We start from the raw sequence: 25006 nt of genomic DNA, 5'->3' as shown, positions 1-25006 counted from the left end.
TGGGAGAGGTGTATTTAAATGTTGAAATTATTTTTGTTAATTTTATTGTACGTGGCAAACTATTCCAAATGTTTACTGGTCTCTATAAAAATCATGGCAATCTTTTAAAAGACTGAATCTTGGTGATATAAGCCATTGTCCATAAGATATCTATGCATTTTATAACATCTGTACTTACATATCCATCCATCCACCCACCCACAACCCCTTTTGACATTTTTGCACATGGGGTCAGGGCGTCACATCAACAGTGCCAATCATCCAGAGCCAATATTCACATTCCCAGATGGCTAGCTTTGCCACAGATATCCAACATAAACCAGCCCTGAAGAAATGTGTGCACAGCTATCATAACATCAGTAATTTATCTATATAAAGAAATATTACATTTTACAACTGTAATCTCTCATAGTAAATTAAACATTTGCAACCATCATTTTCATGGTTCTTTGAACTTTTTCTTTCAGTTTCATATATTTTGATGCAAATATGTTAACCATGCAGATACACAGTATAAAGTAAAATAGTACTGGAATCTTCTAGAAAAATACTGAAAACTCCACCAGAAACGTATTTCCTTTGTGACTTTATTCTCCTGTTTAAGAAATATTTTGTTTATTATTCCTAAAGCTAACTATTACTTTAAATTAAGTTTTTTTTCTTTACCAGAAATATATTTCCATTATGATAATTAAATATAAAATATTTTTGAAGCATTCCAAACTATTTCTGTATTATCTGACCAACACGATAATGCAATCAACGATGGAAAGTTATTTACAGAAATCGTTTTTAGAAGTTATTGTACCACTGAATGTTGGGTACTACTTGAGGTACAATAACTGAATTAATGACAAAGGATATGTCACAAACAAGCAAGACAATAATGAGAATAACATAAAAGATATGAGAAGAGACCATGATTTAAAGAAACTATGTGTTAACAGACATTTTTATAAAGGAGTTATAACATAAACAAAAAGAGGGGATGAAATGTAAGCTGTTGTGTCATCAAATCCCAAATTTAAGCATAACAATTAAGAAGGAAACTGAGTTTGAAGCATTAGTTAAAGATCATAGCTAAGTATATTTGGTTACATAAAGGTAAGCAGAAATCAGTTTCAGGTAAATTGATAATTAAAATATAACTTTTAAGATGTAATCACAACTGTCAAATTATTTACTAAACTACTTACCCTAAAAATTCCACAAAAACAGGAGACAGCAATAGTGAACATACCACTAAACCTGTGCCTAGGGTGAGAAGATAAATCTATGACAACTCATTTAATGGGATTACCACCCACTAAACTGCCACAAAATCTCTAGAGGAGCTGAATGAAATCAGTCACCTTCCAATTCCTCATAAACATTTTTCAATATAAATGTATAAATCAGAAAGATTCCAGAAGACATATGTCCACAATGTGAATTTACAAGGCAAAAAATTTCCAGATAAAAAGATGTGTACTTACTGCACCCATGTAAAAGAGACAGCGGATACTCAGTGATTCATAGTGGAACTGTCTGATATATTGTACTGAATATCAAAATGTAAGGAGAAAATGCTAACATTAACACAACAGGATCTGAAGAAAAAAGCCTGTGGTGGACTTGCACCAACATAATGATAAGAAAAAAAAGTAAATATTGTGTTACTGTTATTTTCAGGTCTAAATATCCAGGGGCACAAGCCAGAGGCTATAAGGAGGGCATAATTTGTCCAGATAGTAGTAAAACTTTAGATCATGTATAATGTTGCCTTTGGTGGGGAAATTACATACACCTTCTATAAATGAACATTTTAGGATGAAAATTTAAGGAAATATTTTTTTTAATGTGCAGTGAAAGATTTAGGATTCTATTGCTAAGGACAGTCTTGTTTTATAGAATGTTATGCTAATGGCATTTAATCTTTTGGGTAGTTATTTCAAAACAGGCAGCTAAATTAAGTTATGGGTTGACCTACAAAAACGATAAGACATCAGCTATTTAAAGCAAATTTTTTAAATATTTAAAAACAACATATTTGTTATTAGGAGACAAAAAAACATAACTATGAGATTTCAGATCAGAATTCTTATAGTAAGTATCAGCTAAGGGATAGCAACATAGTATAAACCTAAGTTAAAAAAAACATATGGAAAGTCCTTGTGCAAACATGAACATCTCAAGGGAGGACTTATTAAAAATCTCACTAGTATTTCATTAGTATTTCAATTGCCTGCTTTCTAGTGTTATATGCTTGGTAAATATGATATGATTTTTAAACAGTTTATTGTTGGAAAAGTTGTTCGTTTAGTCTATATTAAATTGACTATGTTTAAATTTTTTTTGCAGTATAGTATAGTATAAGGGAAAGAAAGGGGGTGTAGCTGAAAACATATATTAATGATTTATACCTAGATGGCCGAGTGAATGCAGATTTATTTAACTATTTGATGATGCCAGCACCTGATTCCAGTAATTTTTGGAGTCCTTAAAATCCACAAAAGGTTGCAAAACCCCCCCTTTCTGTCCAATTGTACATGCTACAAATTCAATTACTTACACGTGCAAAGGTTGTAGACAACATACTTAAGAAATTTGTGATTATGGAACCCCAGATATGTAAGGACTCTTGGTTATTTTTGGAGAGCATAAACAACTTGGAGTTCCAGGAACAACATAATTTCTTAACAGTAGACATAAAAGATCTTTACACAGTGATTCCCCAGAAATTGGGTATTGAATGGGTAATGAATCTAATGTTAGAGAAAGGTGTCCCCCTTCAGAAATTTCCTTAGTGGAGGAATTATTAGATATTATACTTACTACTAATTACTTCCTATTTGAAGGGAGTTATTTTTTACAAACAAAAGGGGTAGTGATGGGCTCCCCATGTGGGGCTAGCTTTGTCACCTTAGTGATGGCTTCATGGGAATGCCAATGCTTGTTCAATAATCAACAAGTGTGGCATCAAATATGCTACTTTACCTGTTACCAGGATGACATCTTTATCATTTTAAAAGGGGAACATAACTTGGCTGTTGAATTAATTCAAAACTTAAATACTACAGATTTTTTAAAATGTTCTTATTGTTTTGACACTGAAAAAATTCCTGTTTTGTATGTGGAGTTATTTAAGGATAGAGTCAGCCAAAGATATACAGCAAGGATTTTTAGAAAGAGTACATACTCCAATGCTTTTTTACATTTTGCTAGTGCTCACCCATTTCACCAAAAATGGTCTGTGGTGAAAGGGCAACTTGTAAGAGCAGCTAGAATGACATATTTGGAGGTAGATTTTCTAACAGAGTGTAATAAGTTAAAGGATATGTTCTTGAGACAAGCTTACCCGATATCCTTAATTGATAATTTGACTGCAGTATTTAAAGAGAAGAAATGTATTGGCCATTTTCGACCAATTTTAAGAAAAACATTGAAACTAGTATTCCTACATATCAACCACTTCAACCAAGAGAGGAATATATAATGGACAACAACTATAATATGAGTCTTATAACCTGATGTAGCTTGGACACTAACATGTTAAAATAAATTTTGTTTAAGAACTGTCCCTTGTTATTTGATGACCCACAGGTCAGAACAAAATTGGCTAATAGACACACTATCATATTTAAGAGGGGTTCTAACTTGAAGTGTATTTTCGAGAGGACTCCAGGTGAACTACAAGCTCATGTAGGTATGTTTAAATGTGAATCGTGCCCATACTGTAAATATATAGAGATTGGGCAGATGCTCACAGTGAGGAATCAGAAATATAATATAATAAATAAATATAATTGTAACTCATGTACAGTGGTATATTTAGCCAAATGCCAAGCCTGTGAAGCATTTTACATAGGGAAAACCGAGCGCAAGCTTAGAGAACGAATTTATGAACATATTTAGAGTATCAACAAGGGTAAAGTTTTGAATGCATTAGCAAAACATGTAATGGAATATCCTAGCCATAACTTGAAATTTATAGTCATCAACCATGTGGATAGGGGTATTTGGGGGGAACAATGATTTTAAAACTGGATAGAAAAGAAATTGTTTTACAAGTGAAGTTAGATGCATATCATTATCCAGGATTGAATGTTAGTGTTATATGCTTGGTAAATTATATGATTTTTAAACAGTTTATTGTTGGAAATGTTCATTTAGTCTGTATTAAATTGACTATGTTTAAATGTTTTTTGCAGTATAGTATAAGGGAAAGAAAGGGGGTATGGCTTTTATGTGACATCTTATGAGTAAGTGAGTCATGTGACTGAAAAGCGGGTTATTTAAATGGCTGTGATGTAATAGTAATCAGTCTAAAGAAGTTCGTGAATTGTTTTTTGAACGGAAGTGCTTACTTTTAACAAATGTGTAGTCTGTCTCTGGTAACATGACTTTTTGTTTCTTGTTTTTACCATATTTTTGATTCTGCAATCATCATTGATTTCTTTTTTTATTTTTATTTTTTTTTTGCTGTTCTTTTCATTTCTTTTTTTTTAAATGACAAACCTTAGAGGAACATACCAGCAACTTATCACTATTACAAACTCAAGAGTCAATGTCACAAATGTGAAGTCTCTCACAACAATACTTCTAGCCATAGATAAATATTCAAAACTGGACAATCCATCTCACACAAAGACTGAGAAAATAATTTTTCCTCTAAAATTGTTATAAAACTAGAAGGTACCAGCTGTTCCAGTTTGCCAACCATAGATTTGTTGCCTTTATTTTGTTTATTTATTTAGTATTTGGTAACTGGGTGAATAGACTGGTAAAATAACCATTTTCAGCCATGACTCAGGGCTCTAATACATAAAAGTAATCATCTAGAATAGAAAACGTCTAAAATTTTGGTGTCATTCAAAGGGGATCCAGTGTCTGTCATCCTGGGATGACAAGCCACGTTGCTTCGCTAGGGACGGCTTGCACCTGTCACCACTGGGCTTTCGGATATAGGCAAAGGCTCTTGCCACCCCCATAGTGCCTTTTTTAGGCAAGGCTCAAAAGTCAAACCCACCCCCATAGACAGCACAAGGAACAAGAAACTAAGGGTAATGCTGCTAAATGCCAGAAGTCTTAACCTCAAGATGCACGCATTCGAAGCTCTCCTCAGTATGGAGAATATTGATATCTGTGCAGTGACAGAAACCTGGTTCAAGGCTCCAGAGAGCAGCCCAGCACTACCAGGCTATACCTCATATCATGCTTTTCGGCCCCAAACCCCGGACTGAACCACAAAAGGAAGGGGGGTTTCCATATTTATCAAGGATATCCACACCTCCAGGTTAGTGCCATTGCACGAAGTATCGGAGACCATCCATGTGCAACTAACAGTGGGCAAGACTGCTTTTCAGTTTATAGCATCCTACAGACCACCCTCTCAAAGTCAGGAATCCCACTCAGCTTTCCTGAAAACATTGGAGAACATGAAGATCTCTCCGAACACCATTATATTGGGTGACTTCAACTACCCAAACATAGACTTGGAGCACTACTCAAGCCCCAGCACCTTAGCCCAAAGGTTCCTGGAAATTATAAACTCAAATGCTACGGAACAACTAGTCACCACTCCCACAAGAGGGGACAACATACTAGACCTGATCATTACCAACATGGGGACTCTATGCTCCACACCAGAAGTATATCCCTCATTGGTAAGATCAGACCATAAATTAATTTCACTGGATGTCCACATCCCGACCCCACCCCAGCCCAGAAAACCACAGTGAAAAACTTCTCAAAAGCGAACTTCTCACTTCTCAAAACCGAAGTGGAATCCTTCAGGGCCCCAGGGCCAGTGGAAACTATGGCCCAAACTGCAGAATCCTATATAAACGCATTCTACGGACATCTCCAGGAATGCATGGATCATGCTATCCCAAACAAAACCAAGACCCAATCATCCAAAGGCAGGCGTCCAGTCTGGTGGACCCCTGCCATAAATAAACTGTACAACAGAAGGAGGAAACTACTACATGATAGAGCAAAATCCCTAATAGGGAAGGCATCTCTGATCAGTACTAGCAAAAAATTACGATCCCTCATAAAATCCTCCAAGGCTAGCTTCGAGAGAAAAATTGCACAGGACACCAAAGACAATCATAAGGCTTTTTTCAGTTATGTTAGAAACCTGGGATGCAACTCCCAGACTTGTTCTGAGTTGATTCTAAATGACAAAAAATACACCGAACCCACAGACATCGCCAATAACCTGGCAGACAGGTTCAGTGCAAACGTCTCCACCCCCTCCCCCCCAAAAGAGCAAGTATTTATCCCGGCACAGGGCTGCCTCCCAAACATCTCAGATGCTCAGGTGAAGGCTGCCCTCTCCAAAGCAAAAAACACTGCTTCCATGGGACCAGATGGCATCCCAGGTTGCATCCTACATGAACTCCAAGAGGAACTAATCCCTCAAATAAAACAGCTATACAATCTCAGCCTCACTACAGGTTATGTGCCCACAGAATGGCGTACAGCAACAGTGGTCCCACTCCACAAAGGTGGAGCCTCTACGGACCCTGGAAACTATCGCCCCATAAGCCTGACTAGCTTAGTCTGCAAGGTTATGGAGAGGATCATCATGGAGCTCATAAACAAAGACATTGGGGACTTACAGACACTAGATCCTACCCAGTTCAGCTTTGTCAAGGGCTGATCCTGCCTTTTGAACCTGGTTGACTCATTCGAAACAGTCACCAAAGCCATAGATGAAGGGAAGGTAGTCCACACAGCCTATCTGGACCTTGCAAAGGCATTTGACACAATACCCCACTCAGGCATCATAGATAAGCTATCCAGCTTAAATATAAACCCCTATGTCACAAGATGGGTCACAAACTGGCTCAAAGACAGAACCCACAGAGTGAGAGTTGCTGGAGCCATGTCAGACTCGAAACCGGTCACAAGTGGCATCCCACAGGGTTCTGTCCTGGGACCACTCTTGTTCGGTATATACTTTTCCGAGGTACAGGCAAACGTGGGAGGACTATAGCTCACCAAGTTCACAGATGACTGCAAACTGGGTGCCATAATCAACTCTCCAGCTGACACAAACATCCTTCAAAAAGGTCTCACAGAGACTGATAACTGGTGCCAGCGCCATGGTTTAAAGCTAAATGCCAAAAAATGTATAGTCATACCCTTTGGCAAAATCAATGTGCCCACAAATTACCACATAGGCAGAAACCCATTAAGTACAGAGAATGTTATTAGGGACCTGGGGACCCAAGTTGATAGCAATCTCTCCTTTGAAAACCACATTGCCAAAGTGGTTAGAAAGACCTTCTACATAGCCCACCTCATCACAAAGGGTTTCGCATCTAGATCAAGAGAGGTAATCGTGCCCATTTATTCATCCCTCATCAGGCCCATCATAGAATACAATGCCCCTTTTGGGATGTACCTTACCTGACATCTGTAGCAATTAGAAAGACTTCAAAAGTGTCTCACCAAGAGGATCAAGGGTCTCATACAGATGCCATATGCTGCTCGGTTAAAAAAACTCCAGCTCTACTCAGTTGCATACCGCCTACTTCGAGGCGATCTATGCCTGACATACAAAGCTATGTCAAATCCAGAATTAATGGACATGCTCCACCTCAGTAAATCTAAATCCCTTAGAGCCACACGCTCGAGGGACTTGAACCTCAGCACAGAAATAAATAGAACTTGCTGGAGGGACAGGTTCATAACCCAGAGGCTCCCTTCGCTCTGGAATAGAATTCCAGTTCATGTGAGGCAGAGTACCTCACTGAATCTCTTCAAAAAGAATCTCGATAGGTGGATGGGGGATCGTAGGTTTGTCCCAGGGATTACTCCTGTGTCACTATTAGACAGAGGCACAGTAAACTAAACCTTAAAAAGGGCACAGTATACTCAAATCAAGGGGTGGCGTAAGCCATACAGAATCGGGCTAGGCTTATAATTGCCCCAGGGCAGATAGCCTAGTATGAACCTATGAACCTAAACTTACACAAGGATCTAAACTGCAAGAACTGTAAATAAGGATAAACATGGTTATAAAATATGACAGCAAAGAATTCATAACAAAGAAAACATAGCACTAAAGCTATAACAGAAACATTAAATGGTAAGATATTATGCACTGCACAAGCCTCGGTGAGTTTGTTACAGGCAAAGAGAAATCTTCTTCTTTTGGATTTTCCCAGTTAGGGGTCGCCACAGCGGAACTCTTGTCCGGTAATGATTGGCAGGAGATTTTTACGGTGCCAAGGTGCCAGCCTGACACCCAACCTTCCACGAAGGCACACCCATTCAAACATATCTTTCAAACACCACTCAACCGCGGGGAGGACATGCAGACTCCAAAAAGAAGGCACTCCAGCCGAGAATCGAATGGGAGAATCTCTTGCTGTGAGGCGACAATGCTACCACTGCACCACTGTGGCTTTTCACAGGCAAAGAGAAATACAATACTATAATACATTATGTTGTTCGTTGCTGTCATTTGTCATTTGTTATTAATTGCATGTAAGAAATAAAATAGGGGTAGTAATGCAACACTTAGAATGAGGAGGACTTCAGCCAGCATCCTAGAAACAGCTTCATTCATTCGCAAAAAAAGATACTCCTTTAACTTGGAGATGAAGACTGATTGTGTGGAACATTTGAAAGCTAATTCCAAGTAGCAGGACTAATTTTTGAAAATGTTGTTCCACCAATTAATAGACCAAAACATGGTCTGATTAGAATAAAAGTGTCATTATTACAGCTTCTTAAGCTGTAGCTGAGTGCCTTGATTGAAAGACAATGGTAAAAGGCAAAGAATAGTGGAGTTTAATAACTTAAAAGGAGAGTTTTCTAGAACAATAAGGCTCTGGTGGACACTTCCAAACAACGGATAACACAGATGAATGAGTGAGAGCCGGTGGGAAGGAAGGTAGATTAATTGTTTTGTTGCAGATAGAGACCTATGGCTTACAGTATATGAGGAGAAGAGATGATATAGGAAAGCAAGGACAGGGATACCAGTTAGGAAAGACTTAAGGGTTATGACAAAATGTATATAACAAAGATGCATCACCATACAAAAGGGAGGGTTCACAAAGGGGGACAGGCAGAAGATTGACAGTTTTGTTATTTGGAAGGATGCTGGGCAATGCACAAAGGGTGGTTATGAGAGAATAAGATGGGAACACAGGTGATGGGTTATGAAAGGGACACAGGACAGGTGCATGGCCAAATTGGCCCAGAGACAAGTCATTGGAACCTTGCCTGATGGGTGAGGGCAGGCAGTTTCTGATGTTGAGGGAAGCTAGCCTCTAGTGGTTTTGTGTCTGGACCCTGCTGGATCAGTGAGTCTTGCATTCACTGCAGGTGGCATTGATATGTTCCCCATAATCCCTCCAGTACTAGCTCCCCACAGCCTCCACTACTGCCCATTGAAAATGAACTGCCTTGTCTCCTTGATGAGGTAGTCCTGGGCTATAAAGCATGGGGAGATCTGTCACCATGCAGCAACAGTGGGCTGCACCACTGGTGCCCAAGGCTGTTCTGGTCCAGCAGAGGGTGATAAAATGGAAAAAAAGCAAACTTGAATGTAATGCAATTGATAACAGTTATGAAATATGAATTGAAAACTGAGAAATAAAAGGACAGGCACTTACCAGGTGCAAGCACCAGGTGTTTCAGTCTATTGTTATACATGTGCCTGTTTGCTTTGCTCTCATCCCATGTTGGAAAAAGGCATTATTAGTACAGCAGAGGTATTATAATTTCACAATAAGAAGTACAGCTTGCCCACAGGTTATGTAAATGTCCTGCCACAGTCACAGGGCTGGGTATGGACATAATGGTATGGGCCGACTACTGAAGTGTAAACCGAGCAGTATGTCCAGAAACACATTATACCTCCAAAGCAGCCACCAGTCAAAAACTGTGTACATGCTACTAAGTCGAATGACCAGCAATGTGTAGGTTTGTGTGGATACCCCCCATGACATAACAAGTGGGACTAAAATAGAGTATAAACTATTGATATGTATCTTGCTGCATACATAGGCATGCAGAGGAATACATCACAGAAAAATATGGAGCTCTGTAATAACCAGGTTATAAAAATCCAATTTAAATATAATTGCAGTATAATCTAGAGAAGTAGCCAGAGTATGCAGCAACATAGAAACAGAGCCATCTTACAAGTACAAAAGGCTAGCAGTGACAGAAAAGGTAAACATACTTACAGAAGAACACTAGACATTTCCTCTGAACCCCTGCCTCCTACTGGGCAAGCTGGTACGGCTGCCTCCTCCCCTTCAAGTCATCATATCTGTAGTGACAATCTTACCCTGACCTTGAAGTGCCAGATGCCTGGCTTAGGTCACTGGTCAAGTCAGTTCACACATCTACTTTTTTAATATGTACCACTCTGGCCAGCTTCTGTTCCTTTCCTCTACCATGTGGGGTGCAGCATAGGAATATGTTGTCCTCTTTCTCCCCAACTGGGCTGTCTACTGTGGGGTTTAATAGACGCCATCCATGTTGTACACAGACAGTAATCAAAATGGTGGCATTTTCCTGAAAGTGAGGATGATAGAGTGGGAGTCATGCCAATGATGTGACTGACGGCATTGCAGGTAGCCGAGAGATTGTAAATTGTTGTATGAAGCAGTCCATGGATATACATGAGTCAAAAGAAAGCACTGGTTGATAACATTTGCTCATGCATGTGTGAAGCTGACTGAAACATTACAACGCTGTGTGCATGTGGGTAATACTGAGTCATACAGCTTTCTCCAGGAAATCTCATTTGACTGCAGATTTGAAAACTGATCTAAATTAACTGAAATGGCAAACATCACTGTTTTCTGCACTGATGTTTACCTTGTTTTTGAAATTTCTACAGTAAAGGCAACAAATATTTTGAAAAGTGGAATTACAACAGGTAAAGGTGAACATATTTAGAACATTTCTGAAACAGAGAATAGAGAAGAAAGTGCATCCACAGTACTTGTAAGATATATATTATTAGTAACCAACTTACACCCCGTGAACGAAACCAAAAATCCAGCCAAACGAATCAGGCCACCAGGACCACTCAAATCACTTAGTTTTATTAAACAGTATAAAACAATAAAAACATAGTAGGAAGTAAAGCATATTAAGTGCTTTTGTCCAGATCAATTGGACTTCATCAGAATACCTCAAGACATCACTTCCTTCCTTTTATAGCGATAACTCCACTCCTCTCATTACGTTAAAGAGCATTCCTAATAACTAAAACGAAAATCAAAGCAATTAAACCCCTAAATGTAATCTTTACTGTTAATCTAAAAAGTATAACCTACAGTCATCCATAAAAATGTTTAAATATTGAGATATATTAAAACGGGTAACAATAAATATTACAGTCTTGCAAAAAAATGCCTAAACATAAAATACTTTGTTAAAATAATAATCCTCTATGCTAAAAGACAATGTGACAATGTTAATATATACTAAATAATAATAATAATATTTTTTCAGAACATATTATTGCAAATCTATTTAGCTGTTAAATATCTGACTCATATGTCACAGTTAGAATGCTGTCTTCCACTTTAAAACACTACTAACTGATATAATTTCATTCAAGCCAAATTTACCAGTAGAGTTAGTTTTCAGTTGCCACTTAAGTTCTTTAACCTTTAACTAATCTTTCCATGGCCCCCCTTTTCATTCAATCTTACATAATCCACAATAAAAGATGTAAAAGTGTGACCATTATTATTTTTAATATGTTTGTATAGGGCTTTACATTCATTCCCCTTTTTTATGTCATGAAAGTAATGGTAAATCATTAATTTTAATGTCTTTTATGTTTTACCAATATAGAAACTGGGACATTCAGTACACTGAATGACATATACCACCCACTTACTTTGACTGTGGTACTTATATGTAATATACAGGTCTATATTACATGATCAAACGTTTAGTTAGCCGATTAACTAAACATCGATCACTAAATGTCGAAGACCCCAAACCGCGAACAGCAGTTTCCACTCAGGGAAACAAGTTGTTTGGCTGTTACGTGGATTTTGCCCTTTCTTCAATGTGGAGCGATCTTGGAGTTGGTATATTTAGTTCGGGGGGGCACAGCCCTCCACATTGGGGGGAACTTCATTTGTGTTTATTTTTTTTTTTTTTAGGTAGGACAACAGCATTGTTTCTCTGTGTGTAAATTGCCGTCCGCGGTTTTGAGTCTTTGACATTTAGTGATCGATGTTTAGTTAATCAACTAACTAAACATTTGATCACGTAATATAAACCCGTATATTACATATAAGTACCACAGTCAAAGTAACTGGGTGGTATATGTCCCAGTTTCTAAACGTTTGATCACGTAATATAAACCTGTAATATACAACTCACCATATCTTTCAATAAAAAAATAACATCCTTCCAAAATCCTATGACACTGACTACAATATCCACAGGTCCTGGTGCCCAGGGAGGTATTTACCTCCTTAAATCTCTCTAGGAGGTTCTTAATACATACCTCCTTTTTATAAATAACCCTGGGTGCTTTTCCAAGTTGCTAACTTAAACTGTTATCTATAGAAAAAATGCCTCAGTTTCTATTGATCACATCCGTAATAGCCTGAAAGTCCAAATTAATTGTCAAAATCAAGGCTCTATTCAAGTCTAACTTACCCTCCTGCTGTTCCTCCCTATAAAAAACAAAATCTTCTTTACCTGGCATGGGGTGGTACATCTCATCCTGCCTTTTGACCTGGACAAAATCTTATCCATAACCTTAACAAAAGCCTTGGGGTAGCCCCTCTTTTCCAACATCCCACTCAACTTAGCTCATCTTGAGATACCATCCAGGCTAACTGAACAATATGCCCCTTGACGAAGGCTCTTTTTTGAAACAGGGGGTGCCAACTGGTAAAATGCAACAGTGAATTCAAATAGATTGGTTTTCTAAAAATAGTAGATTCAAATTTGTTAAATTTCCTATTTTTAAAATAAAAGATCTAGATAGCTTAGCTCATCACCAGTACAGTTCATGGTAATTTTCAGGAAATTTGCTGCACCATTAATATAGGAAAATAATTCCTTCAAACTGTCCACCGTATTGTCTCAAAATATAATAATGTCATCCAGGAACTGACCATATAGGGACCAAGATGTATTAAAATGAAAATTAAATAAATAATTATGTTACCAAAAAGCCACCACAAAATTAGCAAATATGGGGGCACAAGCCGCCACTGCAACACCTGTTATTTGACAAAATAACTGCCCCTCAAAGTATATAAAATTAGTAAGTATAATTTCCATCATGCTTCTAAGTAAAATTATATCCATATGATCCAGTTCACTATTCATTCATAAATATTCATAGAACCACTCCAAATCTAATTTATGTGGGATAACCAAATACAAATCTTTAATGTCTATAGTTGCAAAAATCAATTGATCCTTATATAATGAGTCAGTACTTCTAGTTAAAAAATCCCACAGGTCCTTATATAAGTGGCGAATAAACATCATCGATTTTTTGAGTTTAATGTCAATAAATGTGGCTAAATAACTAGTTTTTGATGATTTAGCATTCACTATAGGGTGTAATGGTGGATTATTCAAATCTTTGTGTATTTTAGGAATTCCAAAAATAGAGGGGATCCTTGGTGCATCTACCCTCAAAAAAAAAAATCATGTTACTGTTTAGTGATCTGTCCCTGTGTCAGAAAATCATATAACAAATTATCAATCTTGTGATAAGCTATATTTTTCTGATGAATAGATACTTTTTCATATATATCACAGTACAGGATAGTAAACATTTTGTTAATATAATCATTCGTATTCATTATGACCAGGACCACACCCTTATCCAGTTTCATTAGTCTAATTCGCCTGTCCTTAAGTTCATGTTGTAACAGGATTTTTTCATCCAAAGAAAGGTTTAAATTCCCTTCTATGTTGTTATGACATAAACCCTTCCTTATATCGTACTCACAAATGTTCTTGAAAAGATGTATCATAGGATGTAGGGGTGGGTTAAAGATACTTGGTCTAGACCAACAATAAGTCTTAAAACTGGTGTTAAAAAATAAAGACACAAATTCAATTTCCTAGTATATAATCTAAGATCTATCAGCACTTCTTCCATCCTAGCTCTCCTAGGTGATACAAATGTTAGGCCGTTTTTAAATAAGTTGGCCCATTCATTATTAACAACTACATTACTAAAATTGAAGAGCTTAAAATGTCATGGTCATTAAATATAATAGAGATATTGCCTATCTCCTGTACTGCCCATTTCTCCTAGCCCTCTTGTTGTATTACTGGTAATTCCAGCTCCGGGTCCCTCTCCCTTGTGGCTGCCTCTCAAAGTGGGTCTCCCCCCTCTGGATGTTCATGTTCCTTATACTCACAGATCTCCTTGGGGGACAGGGATACAAAGGAATATCCTGGCTGCTTTGGTCACCTCCATTACCATTATTGTCACCCTTCACGGGGCCATCATTATACTCAATTATTGGCTGACCCTGTCCATTTTTACTGGGAGGAGTGTAGGCCTGACATTTTTCATATTCCATTTTATCCCCATCCAACTTCTTCTTTTTTTTATTCTTAATATCCAACATCAGTCTATTTACTTTATGAAAAATATTGAAATAATCATTTTAATGCCCTATACAAACATATTAAAAATAAAAAGGTCACACTTTTACATTTTCTATTGTAGATAATGTAAAATTGGATGAAAAATGGAGGCCATGGAAAGATTGGTTAGAGGTTAAAAAAATTAAATGGTAACTGAAAACTAACCCCACTGGTAAATTTGGCTTGAATGAAATGATATCTTTTGGTGGTGTTTTAAAGTGTAGGGCAGCATTGTCATTGTAATGCATGGGTCAGATATTTAATAGGTAAATTATTTTGCAATAATATTTTCTGAAAAAATAGTATTAACATTCTCATTGTTAGTATTGTCTTTTAGCATAGAGGATGATTATTTTAACAAAGTATTTCATGTTTCGCAGTTTTTTTCAAGACTAATATTTATTGCTACATGTTGTAATGGGTCTATGTCAGAAAAATGAATGATCAGTGTCTTGAACGCTCATATGAGCGAATATTCCAAAACTCGAAATTGCTATTTTGGGGGGGCTGTGCCCCCCCCCCCCGCTAAATATATAGTCCAACTCAGAGATCGCACTACAGTGAGGAAAGGGCAAATATTCTGATCCACACTGTAGTGCAAAAAAAAATAGCAATATTGAGGTTTGAAATATTCGCTCGATATTTCAAACATTCGTCGTTCTAAAGTAGACCCGTTTTAATATATGTCAATATTTAAACATTTTTAAGGATGAGTGTTAGTTGTAGTTTTTAGAATAATAGCAAAGATTAAATTTAGGAATTTAATTGCTTTGATTTTTTAGTTATTAGGTAATTCTCTTTAATGCAATGAGAGGTAAGGAGTTATCATTATAAAATAAGGAAGTGATGCATTAAAGTATTCTGATGAAGTCCTATTGAACAGGTTGAAACTGCTTAATATGTTTTACTTTTTACTATTTTTTTATTGTTTTATACTGTTTGTTAAATAAAAGAAAGTGATATGAATGCTCCTGGTAGCCTGATTTGTTTGAATGGATATCCATACTATTTCCAGCTGTCATACACCATTGTGAGCCTACAAACCTAGGAATATTTGTATCATATACCCCAAACAGCATGATTATACCTGCCAATATCCTGGCTTCCTGAAAAAAATGTTCTAGGTGACAGTATACTGACAGGATTCAATCTAATGATGCACACATCACACGTCTTTCAAGCCACACTTCCCCCTTTCACCACCAAACATAAGACAGGCTACTGACACATGCTATGCAAGTCAAAGGTACTGTACTGAACTGTGAATGCATAAGGCATGCTGCACTGCATTGTATTCCAAGTAGTATGGGGCAATCCCACAAGTAATACCCACTGTGTTAATCCAGGGGTTAACATGTCATAGCAGCAGGGAAAAAGACACAGGCTTGAAAAATCACACCTAAGGAAAACCAACCACTTGTGGAGGCACCTAAGACCTACATCAGATGCCTCTTTGGTAGAGAGGGTCCTAGACAGGAAGAGTACATAAAACTGTGGTATCAAGTGATTGTAAACACTTTTGGAAGAGATCTGCCTAAAGTAAGAAGTCAGACAGTGTTGGGCTAAAGGGTGTATTAGTACAGCAGAATATGGTGGAGGTTGTTGATGCTGCTGTATGAAGTAATGGCTGACTGTGAAGAGATGGGAATAGGAATTGGTTGACTAAGAATTTTGGCAATACTTGTGTGTAATTACCTTTTACATTCATTGGAAAGAGGTGGTTCATCTAATGTGGTTTGACTAGAGGTGCCATCAGTAATGTGACATGTTAAGGATTTGATATTTTTCCAAAACTGTGTCAAGGTACATGATACCCCAGTTTGTTGGTCCCTAAAATATGCTGCTTTAGCAGAGTTTGTTGTAATTCAAAGTGAAATTCTAAGGTCTAAAATTTTTGATGCAAATTAATACCAGTTTGATTTTTTCCACTTATTCCAAGCATCATTACTTTGTCTTAACAATTTATTAAATTTGTGAGTAATCCAAGGACAGGCCTGTCTTCTAAAGCATCTTAGGATCTGTAGACATATATTGTTTGGATTTCAGAAAGTTGTTAAGTAAAGTTTAACTTTTGACAAATATGTGTCCATTGTTGTAAGAATGTCCTGCTATATCACACAGCATATAAACAAAGGCACTTTCTCTAGATCTAAGAATGTCACTGCCCCCTTTACTCAGTTCTCATTAGGCCAGTCATTGAATATAATGACCCCTTCAGCATGTATCTGTTCAGACATATGCAACAACTGGAACGCCCACAGAGATACCTTACTAAAAGGATAAAAGGCCTAAACAACATGCCCTACATGTTGTGACTCAAAGCCTGTCACTATACTTGGTATCCTACAGACAGCTATGAGGTGATCTGTGTTTGGCATACAAGGCATCCTCCGACCCATTATTGATGGATTTGTTGCACATGAGTATGTCAAATGGCATCAGAAATACTTGGTATAGGGATCTAAACCTCTTCTGCAACATCATCAGAACAGTTTTTGAGGGACAGGCATATCTCACAGCAGATACTGCTGCTCTGGAAAAGACGCCCCAGCCTCATAAAACAAATTTCATGCCTGGCCATTTTCAAGCACTACCTAGATCTATGTATTGGAAACAAAAAATTTCCGCATGACAACCCCTGGTGCTACTAATGGACAGAGGCAGCTCCTAAATGCTTTATCCTATGCATGGGTCCCTTAAAATTATCTCTGGTATGATCCCAGTCTCAGTAGGGTATAATATATAATTATCGACCATGGGATGGGTAAGGCCAATCTATAACCAAATGGGTCAGGTTATTTCGGGCACAAAAAGGGAAACTGTCTAGGCTTAAAATGGCCTGCAAGGGTAGTTAGCCTAGTACTTACCTATGAACCTGTAAGTAAGATAAGGCCAGGTCAGGGTGTGTTCCTGATATAGCTGGTTCCAACTGATATCTTTATGCACCATATAGATCATTTTCATTATATTTAGGAATAGACCTCCAGGCTACCACTTTTTGAGGGGATTGTGTCATTTTTAAAGACCAAACTGGCATGACTGTAAACTGGTTACTCAAGCAATTAGGAAGGATAGAGACATTCAGGCAGTGGTGAGTGATATTGCTAATTAAAATGTCTATTAGGGAGCTGTCTCCTTGTTTAGGGTTGAATCTTGTAAAGCTTTTAATTAGTTGCTTAAAGTCTTTTAAGCTGAGGTATGTCTATACCTGGGTATAGTCTGGGTCAATTACATATAGGCTCAAAGGATCATAGGTGTGTACTAAGCTAATGACCACTGGGGCCTTTTTAAACCTAGCCATGTATCCCGAATCTTTGATAAGTCCTGGTACTCTTGGTATTGTAAGCAGGGACCTGGGAGAAGAAATGTTTACAGGCTGCCTATGTCCATTAGAGATATAGGTGCCAAACATGGTGTGAGTTTCCAGTTCCTCACCCAGTTGTCCAAGTTACACTTGTACTGAGTTAGGGAGGGAGAACTCTGTTTCACATGGATGGGGAGCCTATTCCAGAGAAAGGGTAATCTCTGAAATATATACCTGTGTTTTCAGCAGTTCCTGTTTGTATCACAGGCAAATTGCTAACCCTCTGGGATCGACTTTTACAAGTTCAGCTGATGGTATTTTTGCATCATGAATTATTCTGATGTTCTCAGTGTCTAGTGCAGCTTGTCTGCAGGTGTACTCACCTGTCTGATTTGCAATCATCCCTCTCGAACACACAACACAGTCGAAGCAGCAGAGTGGCTCCCCCTTTCTGGGCATCTTCCTCCAGCCCTTCTGACAGCTCTGACTACAGACTGAAGTTGGAACCTAAATAAAAACAGCAAGAAGAAGCAGGTTATTTACATAAAGCTGGTTAATTATATGAAACAACATGAGACGGGAAAGTACTTCAAGCTGAATGAAAAACACTTTTCACTGCTCTTATGTAATTTTAACACATGCTGTATTTCTTGTACAGTTAGCCAGCATGTTTCTAGAGTGAGGAAGGAAACCAGAAATATCAGTAGAGACCTACAGAAACACAAACACTAAGAAAATACCCACCAGGTAACAACACCTCCACCTTTGAAGATTTTATCTCTTGGGTCATTAGTAACATTCCCCCAGAAAACATATATCCTAGATGGCTGTAACATAGATTGCAATTCAGTCATCATTCCCCCACTCCAGCAATCAATAAATGTATCTGGCTTCACACAACCTATCATCACACCTACCTGATATAATAAATCAAACAATAACTCAGCTAATAGACTTGATTCTAACATCTGAACCTAGCAAAATTAAATTCACTGGTATTCTCTCTCACACTTTTTAGTAAACATCTTTCAACCTATGCTGATAGCCACCCCATATGTTTCCCAAATACACATTACTAAAATAAAGCTCATGTTGATATGCTAGCATTCATTACCACTTTTAAATCATTTAACTGCAATACGCTAAAAAACTACTCTTAGATGAATCACAATTAGAATTCCATCAGTTCTTTCTCAGTGTACTCCATGAAGTTGTTCTCATAAGAAAAAATAAAGTAAAAGCAAATCCTGCCCCATGGCTAATGCAAACAACAACAAAAAAACTAATGCACACAAGGGATAAAGCCTAGACAACATGATTAAAAACAGAAGACACAACAGAGCCACCAAACTTTCAAACAACTATACAACCTCACCAAAAGTAACGTCACCCCTGGCAAAAAGAACAACTACATTGCACTTCAAAACTCCAACAAAGCAACCCAAAACCTTTTGGGCTTCTTTTACTAAACTTATACACCCTGGCAGAACCAAACAACCACCCCACCACTCCTAACCACCCCCAAAAGCTATCACCATCAGCTTCAACACTCACTTCATCCAAACTCTTATGAAATTCATAAAATCCACCAGTAACATTATATTTTATGAGTTTAATAAAAGTTTGGATGAAGTGAGTGTTGAAGCTGGTGGTGCTACTTTCAGCCAAACTTTTACTAAACTCATAAAATCTACAAGCAACAATTGTATGTGATATATAATGCTTGCAACTGAAAATACGTCAGTATGATTTGTTTTCATTAATATAAATCTATGATTGTCTGTCTCATAAGAAATAATTCAATAAAGTTGTTTTTGTTTAAAACAAAAAAAAATCCACCAGTAACATTACCACCCTCCCAAAAAATAGATATGTACATTCTGGCATCCACAAAAATAGCTTTACACTAAAACTTACCACCACCCCTACCTACCACTACAATCAAAAAATTCTCATCAAATTAATATACCTTAAAATCACTGCAGATGTATAACATTCCCAGTATCCATATTAATCAACAGATCAGTTCAAGAAAACTACTTTTCAGCAATGTGGAAAAAAATTCTAAATCCTGCCCTTACCAAACATGAAAATTCTGTAGACCTTTAAAGCTACAGGCCAATTGCTATCCTTTCTCCCTACACTGAAATCTTAGAAAACTCTCTGCAAACCAAACTACTGTATACCTCATAGACAATGACATCCTCTATCCCACCCAACATTGATTTAGACCCAGTCATAATAAAAAATATAAAAAAAAAACAAAAAACAAAAACTGCCCTTGACTGTGTGAATATCAATCATATTTTTTTTTATCTTTGCACTTATTATATTACAGTTTGTTTTATTTTAAATTTTGTTTACCTTATTTTTTTTTCTTGGAGTTTTAAAAGTTCTTGGCTAGGGTCAGTTAGAAAAAAATAATTTTCCTTTCACTGACTAAAGAGGAATAAAGTCTAGTTAATTAGAGGAAGGAGGTGAGAAATCTTTCTAATTTGGCTGTATTCCTATATAGTTGTGTTCTTATTTAGCTGCAAGTGCAGTTAGACTGCTGGTGTGTGACTCCATTATTTTCCTCTCATTCACCTACCTCCTGCTATGATTTAAACTTGGTGGCTTTTGAGATGTCAGCTTTTACTATAAAATGGACCTAAGAAATTCCTCCCAGCCTCATCTCATTTGCTCATTGTACTTGGCACTTAAATATCTAACTGAGAAGGATTTCCCATTATCTTAAAGCTTGAGTTAGCTTTTACTTCCTACCATCCCTCTCATTTAGTGCACACTGCAATATTCAGAGGATACGATTAATCCCTTTTTCTGTCTTACTTTTAAAATTTGTAACATCTAGGATTAGACTACCAATTACTAGAGAGCCTAGGAACTGCCTCTCAGGAATCAGCTTCTGTTTTGCTCCTGATGAGAGGAGGAGCAGAGGAACATTATTTCCTAGCCTTCCTAGAAATTACCAATTACCGCAAAGCCTGAAAATTCCTTCTTAGGAGCCAGCTTGTCATTAATATTGCTACTTTGCCTCTGGTGGGAGAAGGAGCAGAGGAGTGCTGCTGGTATCTGAATGGTTAGTGTGTATTGAGGAGCAGGTGGCATTGTTTCCTTCTGGCATCTGAATGGTCAGTGTATTAAGGAGCAGGTGGCATCAATTTCTGCTGGTATCTGAATGCTCAGCGTGTATTAAGGAGCAGGTGGCATTGATTCCTGCTGGTATCTGGATGGTTAGTGTGTATTAAGGAGCACATGGCATTGCTTCTGTTGGTATGTGAATGGTCAGTGTGTATTGAGTAACAGGTGGCATTGATTCCTGCTGGTATCTGAATGGGCAGTGTGTATTAAGGAGCAGAGTGGCATTGATTCCTGATGGTTTCTAAATGGGCAGTTTGTACTGGACTTCACTGAGTGGTTAGTTTACAGTTTTGGTGAGAACTTCTTCAGGGTCTTTGTGCAGCGTAGCTTACTGTTTTATCCAGCTGCTGTATGTTCTATTCAAGAGAAGACTAATGCAATTGTACTGAATCCAGCACATCTGGGTTAATATTATTTCTCAGGAAGCAGCTTGAGATTAATGCTACTCTTTTGCTTCTGGTGAGAGTAAAAGCAAATGATCATTGATTCCTAGCTGAGATCGGCTGTGTTCAGACCAGCAGTATTTCTACTGCCAAACAAATAGCACCTCCAGTAATTGACTCCCAACCTCATAGGAGCTACTCCCCCTTCATGCCACATTAGTAAGTATACCTGGAGCCATGGATTTGCACTTTCCAACCATCTCTGTATCCAGCTTGGTTGAAATGTGCATCCTGAGACAATACAGCACTTGTCTCATGTTTAATGAAAATCAGCTACTACTTAAACAGGCTCAGTGTCTAACAGACATAGTTATATAAGTTATTGGAGTCAAAGCTCTCACAGAAGACTACAACACATAATATGTAGATGACAGTGCTGTACAGCACTGTACTAAAACAATTATATCCAGTTCAGACCAAAGGCATGACCTAAATATGCTGAGGTTCTTAAAAATAACCTGCCTAAGTCACAAAGGCATCCTAAATGTAACTTAAGAAACAAGTGCCCTCAGCAATCTCAGAAACACACAACACAGACAACACTCACCATAAAACATGCATCTAAGAATGAACCTAGCTCACTTCAAAAGCCCATAAGGCAAACCCACACACATTGCAATATCCTAGTCATAGGTAACACCATAGTGAGACACATTGATGCACCACTCACCAGGCTGTGCAAGGATAGAGTTACCTATCAGGTGCCAGGTTTTGCTACATCATGCATGCACTCAGGTTCTTACACCTCAAGTACACATATGACACGGTCATACTGTACATGGGTGTAAATTACATGAGATGTACCTCTCTGGACTATATGAAGAGAGGCATGATGGAGGTCTCAGAATATGTGCCTGGGGCTGATATGAACCTTTCTTTGGAGCAACAGTCTACCATCACCAAGAATGATGCCACAATACATACAAAGGATTATTAATTTCAAGTGGCTTAGCTTCTGGTGTCATTCTAATTGGGAACAATATATGTCAGCTTGGGAGGAGATGGTAGGCAGTCCTATCTGCTTTGCCAAGAATGGTCTGTACCTATTCCCACAAAGCCTTTATATATTGGCTAAATCCTTGCCCACCCCTCTACTGCCTTTTTTAGGCAATGTCAGTCTTCTAAAACTTCCAACATAACAAAACAGAACACAGATATCATAAAAGTATTGCTGCTCAATGCTAGGAGCTCTAAGAAAAAACTCCACTCTCTATAAGCACTCCTTACCCTGGAAAATATTCATATATGCATCATCAAAGAGCCCTGGTTCAAGACCAATGAGAGCAATCCATCAGTGCAGGGGTTCAATGCCTGCCACATGTTCATGCCCACTGCATTAGATGAAGGCACTAAAGGTAGTGGTGTATCTATATTCTTTAAAAAAAGTTTCACCACCAGACTCATTAGTCAATATAATGACCTGGAACTCCTTCACATCCAACTTACTATTAACAAAATCCCTTATCCTATCATAGCTAACGATAGAACCACCTCTATGTCCACCCCAGACCATATCTCTTACCTAACCCATATGGAGTCCTTATACATTAAGCCAAACACCATTCTAGGACACTTCAACTATCCCTCCATTAACTGGGATACTTAAACATACTCAAACATGAATGCCAGAAATTTCTGGATTTCATCAATATAAACTCTATGAACTAGTTAGTCCACACTCCAATCTGGTGATAGAATCCTGGGCTTGGTCCTCAACAACATGGGGTGGCTTTGATCCCCACAACAGTAACTTCTCTCTTTTCAAATCAGACCACAGATTAGTCACATTCATCTTAAGAAAGGATCAAGAAGCATCCTCCAACACTTTGATATTTAGAATTATGCCAAGGCTAATCTACTAAAGCTTAGTGATGACCTGGCTAAATTCAAAATGCCTTCCATCTTGACGACCTTACTGCACATTTGTAATTCTTTACCAGCAAATTCTATGCACATGTAAATAGCTGCATATTTGCATCTGTCCCTCTCAGCAGTTAATACAATGCCACATTTAAAAATAACACCTTTGGTTTATCCCTAATATAAACAGTTTATATAATAAAAGAAGACAGGTGATTGCAAGCAAAACTAAATTTAACTCTGAAGATGCCAATAGTGCTTTTGCTAAACTTATCACGGAACTCTGGATCCTGATCAAATCAGCCAAAGCCAGATATGAGGTAAAAACAGCTACCCGAATGAAGGATAACCACAAAGCCTTCTTTACATATGTTAGAAAACCCAAAAACAATATCCAATACTGCACAGGGCTAATAGCAGAGGATCTCACATACTCAGATCCAGAGGATGTAGACATCAGCTAGTGACAGATTTAGTTCAAACTTCACCACATTTCCCCTTTTGTATTCCCAGATTACATACCTGAATCTACAACCTCCCCAAATCTCCCAAGAACAAGTCCTCAAGGTGCTATTCAGTGCCAAGAGCACTATCTCCATGGGGCTGAATAACATACCAGACTGCCTACTGATCAGCCTGAAACATTACTTGTCAGCCTGCCTACAGGTGTTATTTAACATCTGCCTCTAAACAGGCTGTGCCGGATGAATGGAGGACAGCAACAGTCATAATCTTGCACAAAGATGAAGCATCAATGGACTAGGGTAATTAGAGGCTCATAATCCTGACCAGCCTCATTTTTAAGGCTATGGAAATGATTATTATGGAATTAATAAATAAGGACATAAGTAACCTACAAACTCTCAACCCAAGCCAGTTCAGATTCTTCAAAGGTAGATCCTGCCTATGTAACCTGGTCGGCTTCTTTGAGAAGAAGAAATGGGTAGGGGTAGATCAATACACATTGCTTATCTCAACATAACAATGGTATCCATCACCATCCCACACTCAGGTATCATAGATAAAATCTCCCAGTAGAATGTAAATCCCTATGTAAGTCATTGAATAGCAAACTGTCTCACAAACAGAACCAAGGAAATTAGGCTTGACAGCTTTGCCTTCTCCAAAAGACTTGTCTCTAGCAGTGTACCCCTGAGTTCAGTGCTTGGGCCACTTCTCTTTGGCATTTACGTCATGGAGATCAAAGCAAATGTTAAAGGATTTATGGTTGAGCAAGTTTGTAGATAACTGTAAAACTGGTGCTATCATAAACCCACAGAGGTCACCAAAATCCTCCAAAAATAGTCTTCACTAAACAAATAGCTGGTGTCACAACAATGCACTAAAATTAAATGCCAAGACATTTGCAGTTGTGTCCTTTGGCAGGCATACCTTCTCTTGTAACTCTCACATTGACAACACACCCTTGAAAGTTGATGCCATAGTTAGGGATTTGGGAACCTATGTCAACCGAGGAGCTGTCTGTTGATCACCATGAATCTGCTATTTTAACTAAGTCCTTTTTTTTTTTTTTTTTTTTTTTTTGCAAAGGTTATATATCTAAAGGTATGGTGTCAATGTCCAGAGATGTAATCATTCCACTATACTAAACTCTCACTGAGTCACTCATTGAATGTAAAGCCTGATT

General features: G+C 37.9%; 1 protein-coding gene across 1 annotated transcript in view; it reads right to left on the bottom strand.

Annotated features, from left to right (window-relative positions):
* The window catches only part of LOC122790396 (extracellular calcium-sensing receptor-like), a 138222-nt gene that overhangs the window by 21373 nt on the left and 91843 nt on the right, over positions 1–25006 (bottom strand). The window contains exon 4 of the mRNA XM_044057917.1: positions 18298–18421. Coding sequence (XP_043913852.1) covers positions 18298–18421 — 124 coding nt within the window. The remainder of the gene's footprint in view (positions 1–18297; positions 18422–25006) is intronic.

This window comes from Protopterus annectens, chromosome 16.part0 (assembly GCF_019279795.1).
Source record: "Protopterus annectens isolate FY-2018-M chromosome 16.part0, PAN1.0, whole genome shotgun sequence".
In the NCBI taxonomy this organism is placed as follows: domain Eukaryota; kingdom Metazoa; phylum Chordata; order Ceratodontiformes; family Protopteridae; genus Protopterus; species Protopterus annectens.
Note: the sequence above shows the minus strand (reverse complement) of the source record. Positions and strands in the feature narration are given on the sequence as shown.